At 40.9% G+C, this 20,980-nt stretch overlaps 1 protein-coding gene across 1 annotated transcript in view; it reads right to left on the bottom strand.

Annotated features, from left to right (window-relative positions):
• Positions 1-18,482: 18,482 nt before the first annotated feature.
• The window catches only part of Cngb3 (cyclic nucleotide gated channel subunit beta 3), a 178,026-nt gene continuing 175,528 nt past the window's right edge, over positions 18,483-20,980 (bottom strand). The window contains 2 exon segments of the mRNA XM_055603202.1: positions 18,483-18,659; positions 18,662-18,736. Coding sequence (XP_055459177.1) covers positions 18,483-18,659; positions 18,662-18,736 — 252 coding nt within the window.

Genomic DNA, 20,980 nt, shown 5'->3' with positions numbered 1-20,980 from the left:
CATCAGCATTGGAGGGAATGGATAAGGGCTTGATGGGGCTTGCTACCGCAGAGCTGGTAAGCTCCAGGTTCAGTGAGAGGTCCTTGCTCAGTGGAATAAGGCAACAGAGAAGGATACTTGGTGTCCTCCTCTGCCCTGTGTATCCTGCACACGCTTGTTCATACACTCATGAACAAAGAAAGAAAAATAACAGAAAGCTAGAAATAAGTAGAAAATTAGTTAATTTGGGTGCCATTAAAAAAAAACACTACAGATTGAGTAACTTATAAATAAGCAGACTGGGAAGTTGAAGAGATGATGCAATGAATCTAGAGAGGGCCTCTGCTGTGTCGTAACAGGGTAGGAGGGAAGAGAACATAGGAGAGACTGGGTTAAAATCATTCTTTGTACCAGGAACCACTACTACAGGAACTGAGCTACACCTGTGGTAGCAGCTTTAACCATTCAAGAGGGCTAAGAACGGAAGGGTAACTGATAAAAAATGGTTAAGCATCAAGTTCATGAAGCTAAGTGTTTTAAAAATGCAAAAAAAAAAATGCTTTTGTTAAAATAAGGTATGAGAAAAGGTAATCAAGAACAGTGTGGACAGAAGGGGAGTGACTGGTGGGTTCATCCTGGGCAGACAGAGGGCTTGGTCCTAGGGCAATGGTAACAGGATATGTTGAATAGGCTTCAGGTTTGAAAGACTTAGAGGGCCTTACACGTTAGTCACTGACACAGGCCCAGGGGTTCTAGAGAACTGTGTTGTCAGACTCATTTCAGCCACAGTGACACACAAGCCAGGGAATTAGCAGAGTCATCTTCTGGTGTGACTTGACCGTAAGATCATATACTTGGTTCTGGGTCTGTTTCCAGATTTGTGTTTCTGCAAGCGTCTGTACCAAACCATCAGTTGGGCCCGTCTTATCAGTTCTTCAATGGCTCGGAGGCGGGCACACACCTGGTATTTTCACAGATCTCTACCTAGAACTACCAGTATTGTTTATGATAAGGCAATTACTATGTCATTTGTCACTAATCATCACTGTTTCGCCAAATTCCCCAGAAAAATCACAGTTATCTTGGAAATATTCCCCAAAGACATGATGGGTGAGACATGACAAGCAGAAGCTTGACTTTGTACTGCTTGGGCTTGGAGAGGTGGGTCTTTGATCATTAGCATACGCACAATGCACCAGGTTTAGAAACAGCATCTGGTCTTCAGAGCCAGACTCAGAAGTCTAGGACTTAGGGAGCTCTCAGGAGCTTTCGGGAAGAAGAGTGGATAGGAAATAATCTGTTTTCTTCAACCATCATACCTATCTTAGTTACTCTTCTATTGCTGTGAATAGTATACACCATGACCAAGGCAGTTTATAAAAGAAAATGCTTATTAGGGCTCGTGGTTCTAGAGGCTTAGAAGATGTGATAGCACCAGGAAGTCAGGCATGGAGTGATAGGTGAAAGCTTGCATCCTGATTCACAGGCGTAAAGCAGAGGGAGAGCTAACTGAAAATGGCATGGGCTTCTGAAACCTCAAAGCCCAGCCCCTGGTGACATATTAACAAGGCCACACCTCCTAATTCTTCCCAAATATTTCCACAAACTAAAGACCAAGTATATATACATAGATGCTTATGAGGGTCATTTTTATTTAAACCACCATCCTACAGAAAGTACTCAATTTCCTTTTCCATTGGTAGTTACTGAGTAGCTCTACTGGCAATCAAAAAAAGAACTTTTTAAAGTAAGATTCTGATCGTCTCCAAAGCTTATGGTCTAATAGGAAAATGGAGGTATGTGATAACAAATCAGGAAGAAGTGGGTGAGGTCCACTGTGGTGGGGGTAAGGTGGGTTTTTGTTGTTTGTTTATTTGTTTCATACCTTCAGGCACTTATAAAGAGCCACAAATGGCCTCTGGGAGACATGACCATCCTTTACTCCATCCAGACTGTGGACACATTCCCTCACACAAGTCTCAGATCATCAACGTCTACATTCTAGCCACCTCCATGTGACTCCTCTCCACAGCTGATATTCTTACTCTAACGTAAGATCTACAATAATCCCACTTCTCTAGTGTCCCAACCCCCTGCTCTCTCAGGAACTTAGTCATTTGTTAGCAAAATCCTTACACTGATATTTTTCTGAACTTTCTAGTTTTCAGTCCTAATTGAAACCTGTCTCTCATAAAGAACATTATGTTACAGCATCTGCAGCTCAGTCAAGTACAGCTCTCCTCTTTCTGATTTTCTACTGCTGATTGTGTGGCCTAGCAGCCCCTTCTGCTCTGAGACAGCTCTTCCTCCTTTTTAAGGTCTCCAAGCTGAAGTGTTAATTATAAGTTACTGTACAGTATCTGTTCGTCTACTATATTCACTCTTTCCCTGTAGCTCAGCCTAAAATATTTTATAGTACAACACACCTCTCTTTATTTTAAAATTGTGTGTGTGTGTGTGTGTGTGTGTGTGCGTGCGCGCCTGTGAATATGTTCACACGAATGAAAGTGCCCGAGGAGGCCAGCAAGGGATGTCAGGGCCCTTGAGCTGGAGTTGTGCTCTTTTACGAGCTGCATGATATGGGTGCTAGAACTAAATTCAGGTCCCAGCAAGAGCTGTACACACTTTTAACCACCAAGCTATGTCTCCAAATCTGCCCTCCATTTCCAAACACCCATATATATATAAATCTTATTTTTAGGTTTAGTATTCTGTTTTCAATACCAACCTACTTTCCCTCCCATTCCTTTGTACAAAGTTTCACTATAATCATGTCTTAAGCCTTTTTGTACATGAGGATTGTATTATTATTAGGAAACTTTTCCTCAAAATTGTGCTGTGCTTACGTATTTGTAAAATAAATTGTACAGTGTAAGACTCCGGAAGTTTGAACCAAGACCTACTATTGAGTCATACTGAACCAGATTTCCTTTCTGTTACACTGCCAGCCCTGATATTTGCAGAGACTTCCCTACTCCACCCACAGTGTGCCTTTGACACAGATAACTTCCTGAAAGCCTCTCTTGCTTTTTCCAGATTATAACACCCTATGCAAACTTCCACCTCTAGATGAAATGCCAGATACCCATGTAACCCTCCCATACCTTCCCGTTGCCTTCAGTTTCCTTCACTGGGACCTGGTTTTCACAAGTTAAAGTTAAAATTAAAGTAAAGGTACGTTAACAAATTGATAGAAGTGTTCTGAACACTGCATATACCGACTTTTGATCTGTCCATTTAGTGCTCTGGGCTGTCTGTCCCCTCTAAACTTGTTCAGTCTCCTGTCAGGACAGCAGGGACTACATAACAAGAACCTGTCTCAAGACAGACAGAGACTAGAGAAAAAAAAATAATGGGGGGGAGGGACTCATACATAAGCAATGATAGGAGCCAATTGTTCTCAGGAAACCCAACGACTTAAACATTTTTTTATTCAGTAGGAGGAGCCTAATGTGAAGGTGATCTGGCTGTGACACTTGCCAGTCCATTGATCACTGGGTAAGTAAATTTCCCATCCTCCCTCGCCATTCTCTGTGTGTCCTGCCAGAAGAGGGTGACTTCCCCTGATAGAAAAGGACTCTTCTGCACAGAGTGTATGACCTTAAACCCTTCCTTCTGGAATCTCCAAACAAACTCTCAGTGCAAGAACACAAAAGCAGTGGGAAGGGGTGAGAGAGGCAGCCAAATAGGCATTTGGCATTTGATCAGTGGGTGGGGGGAGGGGAGAGGGTGGCATAGGCTATTACAGTGTAGAAAAAACAGGAGAGGCTTTCAGTGTCAAAGGACAGTCGGCAAACAGATTGGGCACTGTTAAAGAGATGGGTGTGTGCTGTAATTGTCAGCATTTCAGAACTAAACCTCTTTACTCACTCTTAGAAACGTAACACATTTAAAACTATATTGTTGCTTTCATATAGTCCTATGTTTTGGTGAGAACTATGGTTAGTTCCTTTCTGTGGGGCAAACGGGAAAAAAGTCATAGCAGAGCAAGCTTCATTACTGTTTGACCCCAAGAAATATATTTGTTTACTAGAAAAGGTCGTTTTAAAATCAGCTACTTTTTAGCAGTCCCTCGTCTTTGTGTTAGGAAAAACAAGTGGGTACGTTTGTCCTTCGAGTCTACCATACTCCTCTACATCCCAGGATACAGGATTCCAGATTCCATTAGATGAGGAGTGTGAATAGGAATCCAAATTTCCTTTCAAGTTTCCGAGTCTAGAGGCAGCCACGGGTAAATGTATTTTGGTGGACTTGAAGAACTGCATCGCCATCTGGTTAATTACCCGTGGGGGCACACATGCTTGCTTCTGCGTCCCTACAATTGCCAACAAAGTGAGTTCTCAGACGTTTTTAAAGTAGTCATCTACAATGAGCAGAGATGCCTGCAGGTGGGAAGAGACAGAGAGAGGGGCTGTGACCTCTCCAGCACTTTGCTCTTTCCTCCTCCCAGGGAGTTATTGTCGAGAAATGTCAGGTAGTATTGCTTAATGATGCTCATTTATTTGACCTTTGTACCATCTGTTCCAGTCACGAAAATTACAGTATGAAAAAAATAGCCAGTCATAAAATTTCATAGGGGAAAGCATCAAATTTTACTACAGTGTTATAGACAAGGTGCTTAAAACGTGAGTCTCAGGTGTCTTGGTTTGATTAGATATAATAAATTACAGAGTGGAGTAGTGATTAATAGCCGCTAAAGATTTACAAAGAATTCTCCTAGGAAGACAACAGAGTTATTGCCGAGATAGAGCAGATTCAAGTTATAGAAAGTTCAGATTCCCCCTATTGGAGGTCTGGGTAGCAGTTTTTTCTCTAACATACAGCTAACGTGAATCAATGTGTCGTGTGTTAATTTAGGATTATTTAAAATCAGTATTAAGCCAGAAGTGGTCCCTAGACTACAGAGCAGGGCCCATGCCACTCCTGCCTTTAGATCTTAGAGCTTTGAGTCCATTTAACCCAACTTTTCTGACGTATGCTATAAAGCAATTTCTAGTAGAAAGTTCTTTGCACTCTTAAGAGAAAGAAGAGTTTCTTCATTTTCAACACAGTCTGTGTATACAGTTGCAAGAGTTATCAAACAAGAATACAGGACATAAACTAACTTTGAATATCATCAATAAGCCTATGAAATTAGAGCTGTCTCAGATGGGGCACTGGCATGTCTCTACCCAAAACTATTCATCAGGTAGGAAGGGATTCTGTATTTTATGACACCTGTGTCAGAGTGATAAATGGCAAAAATGCTCACAATCCTCTCAGTCCTTCAAGATCTAGTTGTTTTGCAATGTGGCTCTTCAGTCCTCCTATTAGGAAGTAGTAACTCTTTTTCAACTGTTTGCATCTACACTGGTGATTTACTACCCTAGAATGTGGTAAAGGGATTGACGTTGGCTTTAGACTGTTCTCACCTCTGCTTTCTTTGGGTCTTTGGTGCCCTGTACACCTGCCAAGCCAAGACCAACCTTTTGGAAAATAAATGAGAAACTGCCTGGATTAGAAAAAGAAGCACTCTCCTCTGAAATGGTCCTTGTTCAGCCTGCCCTTGTCAATTCACTAAGTTAAGCCCTGATGGGATGGATGAATCACCCAAAGTGTTTAAAGACATGGTAACGTAAGGCAGAGTGAAGATTTTTTTTTTACAGTGCTCTGGGAATTGAAGCCAGGGCCTTATCCATGCTAGAGAAACACTCAGCTACTGAGCTACATCCCTAGCTTTGAGATGGCACTGTCAAAGGCTAGAGAACAGTTTATAGGTAACGCTAAGTCTTTAAGGGTTGCAGATGAGCATAATATAGGAGGTAATTATTGCTTGTAAGTTTGAGCAAAGAGCATGGAAGTAACTTCTGCAAATAAATGTAAATTGCTTGCTGAAATAAACATTTGTATCGAAAAAAAGGAAAAAAGTATAGGGGCTGGAGATATGGCTCAGCAACTGAGAACATTTGCTGTTCTTGCAATGGGTTCTGTTGTTATCATCTACATCACACCAGCCTATAATTCCAGTTTCAGGACATTTGACACTCTCTTCTGACCTCCATGGTCATCTACATGCACCTGGCGCGCGCGCGTGCACGCACACACACACACACACACACACACACACACACACACATAAAAACTTAACAGAATGTGTTGTGAAGAAATGAGAGAGAAATATTCTAGGGAGAGGGGATGGTCAAGATATGGAAGAGGCTAGTCATTAAAGGAGCAGAACTAAGGGGAAGAGTAGTCAATGTTGGAGAAATAGAATTAATCCAATTTTCTTGCACCCCAGAAATCTTTTCACAAAAGTGTAAGAAAAATAAAACCTTAAAATAATAAAAATGTATCACAAGTTCTGTATCCATTTCTCCATTGAGGGACATCTAGGTTGTTTCCAGCTTCTGGCTGTTACAAATAAAACTGCTACAAACATGGTTGAGCAAATGTCCTTGTTGTATAGTTGAGCATCTTTTGGATATATGCCTAGGAGTGGTATAGCTGGATCTTGAGGAAGCGCTATTCCTAATTGTCTGAGAAAATGCCAGATTGATTTCCAAAGTGGTTGTACAAGTTTACATAACCACCGCAGTGGAGGAGGGTTCCCCTTTCTCTACATCCTCTCCAGCATGTGTTGTCATTTGAGTTTTTGATCTGATGGGTGTAAGGTGAAATCTTTATAATGGTATATAGTTGAGGTCCATTGTTTTTTGTTTGTTGTTTTGTTTTGTTTTGTTTTGTTGAACACAGGGACTCATGGCCTTGAACTCCTGAACTTCCTGCCTGAGACTCTCAAGTGCTGTGATTACAGGTCTGCATAATACCCTGTTTATTCCATGCTAAGGATCAAACCCAGGGCTTTTGTTTATTTGGTTGGTTTGGTTTTTTGAGGATCTCTCTGTTTGGTCCTGGCTGTCCTGGAACTCACTCTGAAGGTCAGGGTGGTGTTGAACTCAGAAATCCACCTGCTTCTGCCTCCCAAGTGCTGAGATTAAAAGCATGTGCCACCATGCCCAGCTTAGTCCATTCTTTCTTTTTTTTTAAAATATTATTTATTTATTTTTATTTTACATGCATTGGTGTTTTGCCTGCATGTATGTCCGTGTGAGGGTGTCGAATGCCCTGGTACTGTTACAGACAGTTGCCATGTGGGTGCTGGGGACTGAACCTGGGTTCGCCAAAAGAGCAGCCAGTGCTCTCAACCACTGAGCCATCTTTCCAGCCTCCAGTCCATGGTTTCTTAAAGTCTAAATTCCTTGCACAGAGTTTGGTGGCTGAATCCTAAGGTAGAGTGTTGGAACCTTGTGTAAGTTGTAGCTTTGAGCAGCTCAGGATATGAGTTACACTTGTGATGCCATCCAGGGTTTGTCCTTTTGATGCAGTACTTTTATGTCCTTATAGATGAATGTCTCAGTGCCAGGTTGGGTGAATTCCTATGAGTGTTGGTAAGGCAGACCCTTAAAGCCCCCAAAACTACACATGTAATTGCCGCTGTGGCTGCTTTCCCAGCAGAGCTACATAGTAAGGTCCTATTGCAGCACATTGTGTGCTGGTCTTAGGACACAGTAAAATCAGGTTGGAACTGAAGTAGCAGCCTCTTCTCTGACAGCTAACTGGCATAGAGTCTGACATTACTCATCAGGCTCCTGGAGCAGAATTCCATTGCCAGTATCACTCACTGTGAGCTGTGCACGCTACACTATCAACTGTCCAGGAAAGGTATGCCCACTGGTGCAACCAAGGCAAGTCTGTTAGGGTGGTAACCAACCACGCTCTGATTATTGTAGGCAGAAGGTTACTGTGTAATTCAAATGCCCTGTCTGCACCCCCCATGTCTGGTTGCAATCCTCCTTCTGAGAATCTCCTGCCTCAATGTTGTGTAAACATTTCCCCCCAACTGTTCCCTGATATGCCAATAAAGCAACTTATAGCCAATCACTGAGCAGGCCAGAGAATAGGGCTGGGCTTCCTGTCAGCTGGGGAGAAGGAGCTAGAGGAGGAAGTAGGGGATTTAGCCATGGGCAGAGGTCCAAGAGAAACCAGGAGAGAGAGCTTAGTAAACAAAGCTATAAAGTGCAAGTATCTCTGGGATGTACTCTGGGAGGAAGCCAAATTAGTGTAGAGGGTTAAGAATAGATTAATACAGCTCATTACTAATACTTCTCATTATTAAAAAATAACAGTCTCAATTATTTGTGTGATAGCTGGCTTAAGAGAAAAACTGAGGAACAAACACAGTTTTATAAAAATTACCGTAACAGATTATTATGCTCATCTTTGATCAAAATTCTGAGAATGAATGACTGTTGAATGTCTACACCTAAATGAGTGTTTATACCATCCGTTCCACGGCTTGGAGAATATCAGAGAAGACAGAATAGAAAGCACGTATGAGCTGGAACAAGGGACGTTGTGGAGTGCTGTTTTCTGGGCTTGTAACTTTTGGGTAAGGGTCAAGAAAAGTTTCTCTGTGTAACAGCCCTGGCTGTCCTGGTCCTTGCTCTGTAGGCCAGGCTAACCTCAAAATCAGAGGTCCACCAGTCCTTGCCCCAAGTGCTGGGATTAAAGGTATGGTCAGCAGAAAAGCCTAAGTTACAGTGGGTTATTTGAATTTTCATTTGTAAAGGTCAAAGAGTGAGAGTCTGTGCAAGTTCACCATCTTGTTCTTTTGTTTATTTTCTTGTTATTGGACTTTCTTTATGGTTTCAGAACCACTTTTATATACCCCAATGCCTACATGCTGTCAATACAAAAACACAAGTCTTGTGTCAAAAGGGTAAGAGATGATTTATTCTGGAGGCAAATATGAGGTCCCAGGCCAAAGATAAGGTCACCTCAAATTCCATTTTCCAAGGCGGCAGCATTTTATGAAGTTCTTAAAGTGACATAAAAAAAGAAAGTTGTAGAGGACTCTCATTCTGAGGAGCAGCACAGCAGGATTGGCACAATGACCAGCAATCAGAACTCACGGCGATAAAACACAAGTGATTGTGTTTCACAGGTGAGAGGATACCCCACGGTGGGGGATTCAATCAGCTTTAACTCACCCGGCTAAACCTCGGAAGAGATCCTGGTTCCACCAGGCGCTTGGTCGCCAGCCCAGAGCTACACGCCAGCATGGTCTGGTCATGTTCCCAGACTGAACTGTGGGCCCACAACATCATAGACTGGATTTCCCAGTCGAGAGATAACCCTACGGAGCAGGAAACAACTGGGACCGACCTCAGGTTACCCAGACATCCCCTGGAAAAGACTCGGGTTCCGCGGGCACCCCAAGAGCCAGCCCGGACCCAGAGCCGGGATCCAGGCACCTGCACGGAGCCCTGCCTGCGTGCCTGATTTGCCACCTCAGAACTGTGGGCCCCAGGGCACCAGGCACCAGAGACTGCGTTTCACTGGCAGGTTCAAACCCACAAGTCAGGAAATGGCTGGTCTGATCTCAGAGCACCCAGCCGACACCCCCACCCCAAAAAGGACTAGGGAAAATTACCCAGTTTAGGCAGCAGCCAAGGCTCTGAACGGCCAGAAAGGTGGAACCACAAGCGGGCATCTGTGCCTGTGGGTTCTACTCGCTACCCCAGACAGAACAGCGGTCCCCAAAGCAAAGACTGCGTGTCTCTGGCAAGAGGAAACCCCCAGCGGAGGGGATCATCAGCTCTAACGCTTAGGACACCCAGCACCAAAACACTTCCTGCATTCACGCAGACTCTAGGCTCTAATGCAGGCAGGAGCACTGTGCTCTGCCGCCATTATTGAGTTCCCCTAGGGCACTGGGACACACAGCTGCATCCTCAGACCTACAAAAGCCAGAGAGCCATTACAGCAGCCCTCAGATACTGTGCCAAGGATCAACCAGTTATCCCTAGCTACACTGTCAAAACTGTGGGAATCCCTGGTCCTTCAAGAGGGCTGCACCCACAGCGTCTGGACCAGAGCAGTGTCTGCAGCCACCATCCCAGACAGGGACACACAGCTTCTGGTCCGGAGTGAGGCACCCAGCCTCCAGACCAGAGCAGCGCCCCCAGGCGCCAACTCAACCTAGGTGCACATTCTCCAGGTCCAGAGCAGAGCAATCAGCCTCTGGCCCAGAGACTTGCTGAGTGCACCTCTCACTTTCCCGGACAGAACTGTGCACCCCAGGATAACAGACTGAGTTTCCCTGTTGGGAGAAAACCCCACAGCTAGGAAATCAGCAGGTTCTTAAAGAGGACTGTACATGGAAATTTAGTGAGCAGCAGCACACTAAATTTATAACAAGAAACCCAGCAGTGGGGCAGCTGTCTTGAGAACTTCTATGGGTAAGAGGAGATCCCCCCCCTGCCTAACATAGACCACAGCTACTACTCAGGGCTATAAACCTGAGGTGAGCAGTGGCAACTCCTGAGAAACACTGGCCATACAGTGACCATAACCAAAAAGCAGAGAAGGACTCCTTCAGGAAAAATCATCTTCCAGCCAAGGGGATACTCCCTACCTCAGGACTCCAGGAAGCACAGAAACTAACAGCCAACACCTAAATCAGCCCAATGGGTAGAGGTCAGCGTAAAAGCTCAACCAACAAAAGACAGAGCAATATGGCATCTCCAGAACCCAGCCATCTAGGGGCGAACAGCCCTGGACAATGCAGCATAATAGAAAATCAAGAAGATGACCTTACATCTATGTTGATGAAGAGGATAATAGAGGAAACAAATAAAATACGTAAAGAATTAGAGGAAGATAAAACCAAACAGATCATGGCTATCTGTAAAGAAATGGAGGAAGATAAAGACAAGCAGATTATGGCCATCCGTGAAGAAATACGGGAAGATGCAGCCAAACAGCTTGTGGCCTTCAGAGAAGAAATAATTAAATCACTGTAAGAAATAAAAGAGACAGAGTTGAAGGAACTAAAAGAAAAAGAGGAAAATACAAGCAGACAGGTGAAGGAAGTAAAAAAAAACAACTCAAGACCTGAAGATAGAACTAGAAAAATTAAAGAAAACATGGAGGAAATAATGGAGAGGAAGAATTTAGGGAAGAAAACAGGAACTACAGAGGTAAGCATAACCAACAGAATACAAGAAATGGAAGAAAGAATCTCAGGTGTAGAAGATACAATGGAAGAAATCGATGTATCTGTCAAAGAAAATGTTAAATCTAAAAAATTCCTGACACAGACCGTCCAAGAAATCCAAGACAATATGAAAAGACAAAACCTAAGAATAATAGGAATAGAGGAAAAAGAAGACTCCCTTCTCCAAGGCCCAGAAAATATTTTCAACAAAATCATTGAAGAAAATTTCCCCAAGTTAAAGGAGAAGCCAATAAGGATACATGAGGCCTACAGAACACCCAACAAATTTGACCAGAAAAGAAAATCCTCCTGCCACATAATAATCAAAACAGGAAGTATACAGAACAAAGAAAAAATACTAAAAGCTGCAAGGGAAAAAGGCCAAGTAACATATAATGGCAAACCCATTAGAATGACACCTGACTTTTCAACAGAAACTATGAAAGCCAGAAGGGCCTGGACAGATATCATGCAGACCCTAAGAGAACACAGATGTCAGCCCAGGCTACTATACCCTGCAAAACTCTCAGTCCTCATAGACAGAGAAAAAAAGATATTCAATGACAAAAACAAATTTCAACAATACCTACACACAAATCCAGCATTACAGAAGACACTGGAAGGGAAAATACAACCCAAGAAAATTAGCTGCTGTCAAGAAAACACAGGAAATAATTAACCTTACTACACTAAAACAAAAAGCAACCAAGCACACAACCTTATGAACACAGCCAACATCAAAATCAAAGGATCTAACAGCCACTGGTCATTAATCTCTCTCAACATCAATGGACTCAACTCTCCAGTAAAAAGACACAGATTAACAGAATGGATACGTAAACAAAACCCAGCAATCTGTTGCATACAAGAAACACACCTAAGGCACAAAGATAGACATTACCTGAGGGTAAAAGGTTGGAAGACGACTTTCCAAGCAAATGGACCCAAGAAACAAGCAGGGGTAGCCATTCTAATATCTGATAAAATAGACTTTCAACCAAAATTAATAAAAAGAGATGAGGAAGGACACTTCATACTCATCACGGGAAAATTCCACCAAGAAGACCATCACAATCCTGAACATCTATGCCCCAAATACAAGAGCACCCACATTTGTAAAAGAAACATTGATAAAATTTAAACCACATATAGATCCCCACACATTAATAGTGGGAGACTTCAACACCCCACTCTCAACAAAGGACAGGTCAACAAAACAGAAATTAAACAACGAAACAATATCTCTGACAGAGGTCATGAATCAAATGGACCTCATAGACATTTACAGAACCTTACACCCAAACACAAAAGAATTTACCTTCTTCTCAGCACCTCATGGAACCTTCTCCAAAATAGACCATATAGTTGGTCACAAAGCAAGCCTCAACAGATACAAGAAGACTGAAATAATCCCTTGTATTCTGTCTGATCACCATGGAATAAAGCTGGACTTTAACTAAACAACAGAAATAGCAAAAAGCCTACACACACATGGAAACTGAACAACTTGTTACTAAATGACAGCTGGGTCAGGGAAGAAATAAAGAAAGAAATTATAGTCTTCCTAGAACTCAATGAAAATGAAGACACAACATACCCAGACTTGTGGGACACAATGAAAGCAGTGCTAAGAGGAAAGTTCATAGCACTAAGTGCCTTCAAGAAGGAATTCAAGACAGCTCATTCAAGCAACTTATTGGCCCACTTAAAAACCCTAGAAAAAGAAGAAGCAGACACACCAAAGAGGAGTAGACAGCTGGAAATAATCAAACTCAGGGCTGAAATCAATCAATTAGAAACAAATGAAACAATTCAAAGAATCAATGAAACCAAGAGCTGATTCTTTGAGAAAATCAACAAGATCGACAAACCCTTAGCCAAGCTAACTAAAAGGCAGAGAGACACCACCCAAATCCACAAAATCAGAAATGAAAAGGGGGACATAACTACAGACACTGAGGAAATCCAAACAATCATTAGGACTTACTTCAAAAGTCTATACTCAACAAAATTTGAAAATCTAAATGAAATGGACAATTTTCTTGATCAATTTGACTTACCAAAGCTGAATCAGGACCAGGTAAATCAATTAAATAGTCCTGTATCCCCCAAAGAAATAGAAGCAGTCATCAAAAGTCTCCCATCCAAAAAAAGTCCAGGACCAGATGGCTTCAGCGCAGAATTCTACCAGACCTTCAAAGAAGAGCTAACTCCAATTCTCTTCAAACTATTCCACAAAATAGAAACAGAAGGAACATTACCAAACTCATTCCATGAAGCCACAGTCACCTTGGTACCTAAACCTCACAAAGACTCAACAAAGAAAGAGAATTTCAGGCCAATCTCCCCTATGAACATTGATGCAAAAATACTTAACAAAATACTTGCAAACTGAATCCAAGAACACATCAAAGATATTATCCACTATGACCAAGTAGGCTTTATCCCAGGTATGCAGGGGTGGTTCAATATACGGAAATCCATCAATGTGATCCACCATATTAACAAACTGAAAGAAAAAACCACATGATAATCTCCCTAGATGCTGAAAAAGCATTTGAGAAAATCCAACATCCATTTATGTTTAAAGTACTGGGGAGATCAGGGATACAAGGCACATATCTAAACATAGTAAAGGCGATATACAGCAAGCCTATAGCCAACATCAAACTGAACGGAGAGAAACTTAAAGCAATCCCACTGAAATCAGGGACAAGACAAGGCTGCCCACTCTCTCCATATCTCTTCAACATAGTGCTGGAAGTCCTTGCTAGAGCAATAAGACAGTCGAAGGAGATCAAGGGGATACAGATGGGAAAGGAAGAAGTTAAATTATCACTTTTTGCAGATGATATGATAGTATACATGAGTGACCCCAAAAACTCTACCAGGGAACTCCTACAGCTGATAAACACCTTCAGCAAAGTGGCCGGATACAAAATTAACTCAAAAAAATCAGTAGCACTCCTGTATACAAAAGACAGAAGGGCTGAGAAAGAAATTAGAGAAATAACACACTTCACAATAGCCACAAATGACATAAAGTACCTTGGTGTAACCCTAACCAAGCTAGTCAAAGACTTGTATGAAAAAAATTTCAAGTCTCTGAAGAAAGAATTAGAGGAAGATATGAGAAGATGGAAAGATCTCCCATGCTCATGGCTTGGCAGGATTAACATAGTAAAAATGGCCATTTTACCAAAAGCAATGTACAGATTTAATGCAATTCCCATCAAATTACCAACACAATTCTTTACAGACCTGGAAAGAAAAATTCTCAACTTTGTATGGAATAACAAGAAACTGAGAATTACTAAAACAATCCTCTACAATAAAAGATCTTCTGGAGGTATCTCCATCCCTGATTTCAAGCTGTACTATAGAGCAACAGTTATAAAAACTGCATGGTACTGGCATAGAAACAGAATGGTGGATCAATGGAATCGAACAGAAGACCCAGAAATAAACCCACACACTTATGGACACCTGATTTTTGACAAAGATGCCAAAACCATACAATGGAAAAAAGATAGCATCTTCAACAAATGGTTCTGGTCCAACTGGATGTCTCCATGTAGAAAAATGAAAATAGATCCATACTTATCACCCTGCACAAAACTCTACTCCAAGTGGATCAAAGACCTTAGCATAAAACCAGACACATTAAATCAGCTAGAAAAAAAAGTGGGGAATACCCTAGAACTCATTGGTACAGGAGAAAACTTCCTGAACAGAACACCAACAGCACAGGCTCTAAGAGCAACAATCAATAAATGGGACCTCATGAAACTGAAAAGCTTCTGTAAAGCAAAGGACACCATCATCAAAACAAAGTGACTGCCTACAGATTGGGAAAGAATCATCACCAACCCTTTATCTGACAGAGGACTCGTATCCAATATATATAAAGAACTAAACAAGCTGAAAAGCAACAAACCAAGTAATCCACTTAAAAAATGGGGAACAGAGCTAAAGAGAGAATTCTCTGTAGAGGAATATCGAATGGCAGAGAAGCACTTAAAGAAATGCAATGCTCAACCTCATTAGCCATTAGGGAAATGCAAATCAAAACAACCCTGAGATTTCACCTTACACCCATCAGAATGGCCAAGATGAAAAACTCAAGGGACAACACATGCTGGAGAGGTTGTGGAGAAAGGGGAACCCTTCTCCACTGCTGGTGGGAATGTAAACTTGTACAACCACTCTGGAAATCAATCTGGTGATTTCTCAGACAACTAGGAATAGCGCTTCCTCAAGATCCAGCCACACTACTCCTAGGCATATACCCAAAAGAGGCTCAAGTACACAAAAAGGACATTTGCTCAACCATGTTTGTAGCAGCTTTATTTGTAATAGCCAGAAGCTGGAAACAACCCAGATGCCCCTCAACTGAAGAATGGATGCAGAAACTGTGGTACATCTATACAATGGAGTATTACTCAGCAATGAAAAATAAGGAAATCATGAAATTTGCAGGTAAATGGTGGGATCTGGAAAGGATCATCCTGAGTGAGTTGTCCCAGAAGCAAAAAGACACGCATGGTATATACTCACTGATATAAACATACAACATAGAATAAACCCACTAAAATCTGTACATCTAAACAAACTAAGCAAAAGAGAGGACCCTAACTAAAATGTTCAATCCCCATCCTGAAAGGCAAAGAGGTTGGACATCAGAAGAAAAAGAAAATAGGAAACAACCTCGGAACCTGCTACAGAGGGCCTCTGAAAGCCAGAAGAATACAGGAAACAACCTTGGAACCTGCCACAGAGGGCCTCTGAAAGCTTCTGCAGTATAGACTGTCAAAGCAGATGCTGAGCCTGATGGCCAACTGATGGGCAGAGTGAATGGAATTTTATGTAAGAAGTGGGAAATAGTAAGAGCTGGAGGGGACGGGAACTCCACAAGCAGAGCAACAGAACAAGATAATTTGAACACAGGGAACTTCCCAGAGACTCATACTCCAAGCAAGGACTATTCGTGGAGATAACCTATAGCTTATGGCAGTTCAGTGTCCAAGTGGGTTACATAGTAATGGGAAGAGGGACTGCCTCTGACATAATCTGATTGGCCTGCTCTTTGATCACCTCCCCCTGACGGGGGAGCAGCCTTACCAGGCCACAGTAGAGGACAATGAAGCCACTTTTGATGAGAACTGATAGACTAAGATCAGAAAGGAGAGGAGAACCTCCCCTATCAGTGGACTTGGGGAGTGGCATGCATGCAGAAAGGGGAGGGAGGGTGGGATCGGGAGGGGAGGAGGGAGGGGCTTATGGGGGGATACAAAATGAATAAAGTGTAATTAATAAAAAATTAAAAAAAAAGAAAGTTGTAAATCAGCACACTTTTTACATATATTGATGAGTATGTAGGGTGCCCTGATTACAACATACATGGAAAATCTCTGTTGAAGGTACCAGACACTATCAAATGATATTATTGGCTTTTGGATTTTGGAAGCAAAGAGCCAGCCTGTTTGTACATTCCAAAGGGATTTCCATAATACTCACAAGGATATTAGGTCATACCCAGAAGTGAGTAATGAATGGATATTAAGGAGGCTAAAGGTAGCTCAAGAAATGTTGTAATTAAGATCTGGGTGTGCAACACTCCAACCTTTCCATAATCATTGAATTTCCACAAGCCGTTTAGCTTTTATGGGCATAGCCTCTTTCCAGGACCTTTTGTTCATAATATTAACTGTTATTTAAAAATTTGTTCATACTCCTTTAAATTCTAGGAAGTATCAGCCAATCTTTTGTAAAACTTAAATGGCAACTCTATCAAATGATACCTTTTAAAATTTTTTAAATTTCACTGTGCATGTTAAATGCATCCATGTTGTACAGTTTTGAACAAATGTAATTCATTAAAATCCTCTTCACAAAATGCTATTACAATAGTGTTCTCCTGGGACTTGGAAGAATAGAACTCAACATAGCATACATTAGAATGAATATTTTGTGTATTACTACTTTCAAGCCTAGCAGGTTTGGCTTCTCTCCAGCGTGCAGTTTTGGTAATTGTCTTAGTGCTTACTGCGGCCTCGGGACAACTTCCTGGAGTGCACCTAATTAACCTGAAAGTTTTATAAACTGATATACATGTAGATCCCCAAAATTGTCAGGACCTGTAAACCTGATGTGTACAGGGTACATTCTTAATGTTATCACTTTGTAGTAAAGCGTAAAACAACAAGGGATTTCAGTCTGGTATCTTTTGAATGAAACAAATGCTTAAGGAAGATTCTGGAAAACGTCAGTCACATTAGCCTGTATCAAAATGGAGACAGTCCGACGACACTCTGCCTCCATTGGGCCAGCAGAATAAGAGCAATGCCCTCCAAGGTAGTATAAAGGCAGAACATTAAGACTTACTTGAACAATGGTCCACTTTTTCCCAGCATGTTGCTGCAAACTGATTTTGTTGCAGTGTGATGCGGCCAATTGTTTTTGCCGTGTAAAATAGCATGTGTGAGGCTAGTGACACACGCAAGCCAAAAGAATCTGCTAAGGAAACATAAAGTCTAAGTGACAATTTCTCAAAGTTCAAAAGAACTGACTGTGCCTCCATGAGGGAGGGAGACTTCTTTTTATAACAGTAAATGGGGACTCATATTATAGCTCGTGTGCCGTCTGTGTGGGCCCTTATTCTGGATAGACAGGTGAACACCCCACTGTTTTGTTAATTTGTAATTTTGGAGGGCTCACGTTGTCCTTCCTGAAATGGGCTGATTGAGAAGGGGACAGTAGTCAGTGAAATGAGGCTCCAAAGGTTTGTAGACGCCATTGCAAGTCATTCAGGTGAGTCTCTGAGAGGTTGAGGCATGGTTGTTAGAGTGAGGGGACTTAGTTTTGGATCTGGTCTTTTGTCTCTATGGTTTGTTAATATGGCTAACTTGCTTTGCCCTTGGATGAAAATCAGAGTTCTCATTCAGAAGGTTGTATGACATCATCTCTGCCAATGTCAGCTGCTATATTTAGTGACTCACTCTCCTTGTTTCAATAGAAGCTGCTTGATTTATAACCTATTTTATTTAAAAAGTCTCACCTTTCCACCATCCATAAGAGGTAAGATGAGTCTCCCATGAACATTTGACCAATATCAACAGTGCTGTGCAAGAAATTACATGCCACAAAAATGTAGGCAGAAGGGACAGTAAACCACAGTAACATTAAAATCAAATTTATCAAAGTAGAGCAAGGAGATATCATCAGGAAAGAAGAGAAAACATATTTATTACAGACATTTAAAAGAAATAGCAATTTCTCAAAGCTGATAACAGTGGAAAATAGGATGATTTTTAAATATCTTATTGATGAATAAAAAGTCCTAGAAGTGAAGCTTAGGACTTCACTGAAGTTTCCAAGGGTCCCAGTGACTAATTAAGCTACAGTTCCTGGGAATGTCTTTGAGAATGAGCTAGGTTACATCTAAACACAACCAAACACTTATTGCTTATCCTTCTTTGACTTCGATAGTCAGAATCTCTTCCCCAGCTTCAATAGCAGGAACCATGCTGCTGATGAATGGTTGACAGGCAGGTCCTCTGGGCAAAACTGCCTTTTCAATCAACTGGGGAATTTCCTCTGCTATGATAGAACTTACTCTGCATTTGGACCTGTCCAGTGTTTTTTTTCTGATGGCTCTGTTCCCTTATCTTCGTATTCTTTTCCTTCCCCCATTCTTCCTTTGGAATTTTCACCTTTTTTCTAGAAGAAGGCATGATAAAGAATTAGTGTTTTGAAACCATAATCAAGATAGTGGGGCTACCATAAACAAATATGATCTGAACGAGTGAATATAGGAATCATGTCTGTCTTGCTGCTCACTGTCATTCTTTACCAAGTTTCCTGAGTTTAAATGTTTGTGTATTATGTTTATTTTATGGACATGATATTTTAAATGTTTAATTTAAAAATGTATATATACAATACGCAGTAAAAAGTCTGGTATCTTTCCCAATCTTGGCGGAACCTCAGGAGAAACTCATATCTCTTTTCTTATTTTATCTTCTCAGTCTCATGGGTATTTGACCTATTGTTTCACACTTGTTGTTTGTACAAGTTGTTGGACAAGTGGACGATGTGAATTTTCTCTTCCACCATGTGGTTCTAGATTGAACTCAGGTTGGAAGGCTTAGAAGCAGATGCATTTACCACTGAGCTGTCTCTTCAGCCCCAAGCTACTAGTTCTATTTATTAGTATTATCTGTAGAAAATTTACATCATTAGTTTGTGTGTTTCTTGTACAAATTGTTATCTTTAGATTGCTATAAATGAGATGTTTAGTTTACACTGTGCTCTTAATATTCACCACAGTTTTATGAGTAGAAGACAAAGATACTAGTTTTGAAATCTTAAAATTTAATGATTTTGTAGTATTTGTTTTCCTTCTTTTCTGAAAGGTTCATGGCTGCCCATTTCTAACAGTGTTGGAGACAGCATGGCAACTAACTTTAGAGACCGTGAATACTTGTTTTACTTCTCAATATCTGTTTACACAGATTTATTATGAGCATCAGTAATAATAATAATAATTCCAGAAATAACAAAGGGAGAAAACCAGTATGGTTTCACTTTTTACATTCCTACAAATTATCAGGTACAACAGTGTAAATCTGAATGTTGATTAACAGTTTGCACCACATTTCATTGTCATCTAATCCAAATTTGTTGACTAGGACTGTTGATGACCTAAATGGCTTTATGAAATATGTAGGGTTAATTTTGTCTTTAAACATTTTGTTAGATGTTGATTAAATATTTGTGGAAAATAATACAAACTATCTTTGTGTAAATATAACCAAGCAAGTGAAAGACTTATATGACAAGAACTTCAAGTCTCTGAAGAAAGAAATTGAAGAGGATATTTGAAGATGGAAAGATCTTTCATGCTCATGGATCAGTAGGAATAACATAGAAAAAAAAAGGCCATCTTACCAAAAACAATCTACAGATTCAATGCAATTCCCATCAAAATATCAACACAATTCTTTACAGATATTGAAAGAATAATTCTCAGCCTCATATGGAAGAACAACAACAACAACAACAACAAAAAACCCTAGAAGAACTAAAATAATCTTGTACAATAAAAACTTCTGGAGGTATCTCCATCCCTGATTTCAAGCTGTACTACAGAGCAATAAAATAAAAACTGCATGGTACTGGCATAGAAACAGAATGGTGAATCAATGGAATCAAATAGAAGACCCAGAAATAAACCCACCCACGTATGGACACTTGATTATTTACAAAGGAGTCAAAACTATATAATAGAAAAAAGGTAGCATCTTCAATAAATGATCCTGGTCTAACTGGACGTCTGCATGTAGAAGAATGCAAATAGATCCATATTTATCACCCTGCACAAAACTCAAGTGTATCAAAGACCTCAACATAAAACCAGATACATTCAATCCAGTAAGAGAAAATGAAATATGAGGAGTAGCCTTGAACTCATTGGCCCAGGAGTCACACACATAAAAAAAATAAAAAAGGTAAATAAATTTAAAACTCAAAACTATAGCCTGGTGCAGTGGCACATGCCTGTAATCCTGACACTCGGGAAGGCAGAGTCAGCTAGGTCTCTGAGTTCAAGGCCAGCCTGGTTTACAAAGTGAGTCCAGGACAGACAAGGATACACAAAGAAACCCTGTCTCAAAATAAATAAATAAATAAAAATAAAAGAAAATAAAGATAATAAATTAAAAAAACACACACCCCTCCCACAGAACTTCAAAATGAAACAGACAGAAAAGCCACGGCAAGAAGTAAATTGCATTGGGTCACTTATTTTCAGGGAGCTGGAATAAGAAATGGCAGTGACCGTGAGGTGACTTAGCAGATAGTAGACCTACCAGTTTTCAGCTTTTTTTTCCTTTTATATTTTGTTTTTTATGAATGACACAAGAAAATGTGTTGATTTGGGGATTACTAATAATTGCGTTAAGT

This window comes from Psammomys obesus, unplaced genomic scaffold (genome assembly GCF_907164565.1).
Source record: "Psammomys obesus unplaced genomic scaffold, mPsaObe1.curated_primary_1811, whole genome shotgun sequence".
Taxonomy (NCBI): domain Eukaryota; kingdom Metazoa; phylum Chordata; class Mammalia; order Rodentia; family Muridae; genus Psammomys; species Psammomys obesus.
The sequence above is the reverse complement of the archived record's forward strand: the minus strand, read 5'-3'. Positions and strand labels throughout refer to the sequence as shown.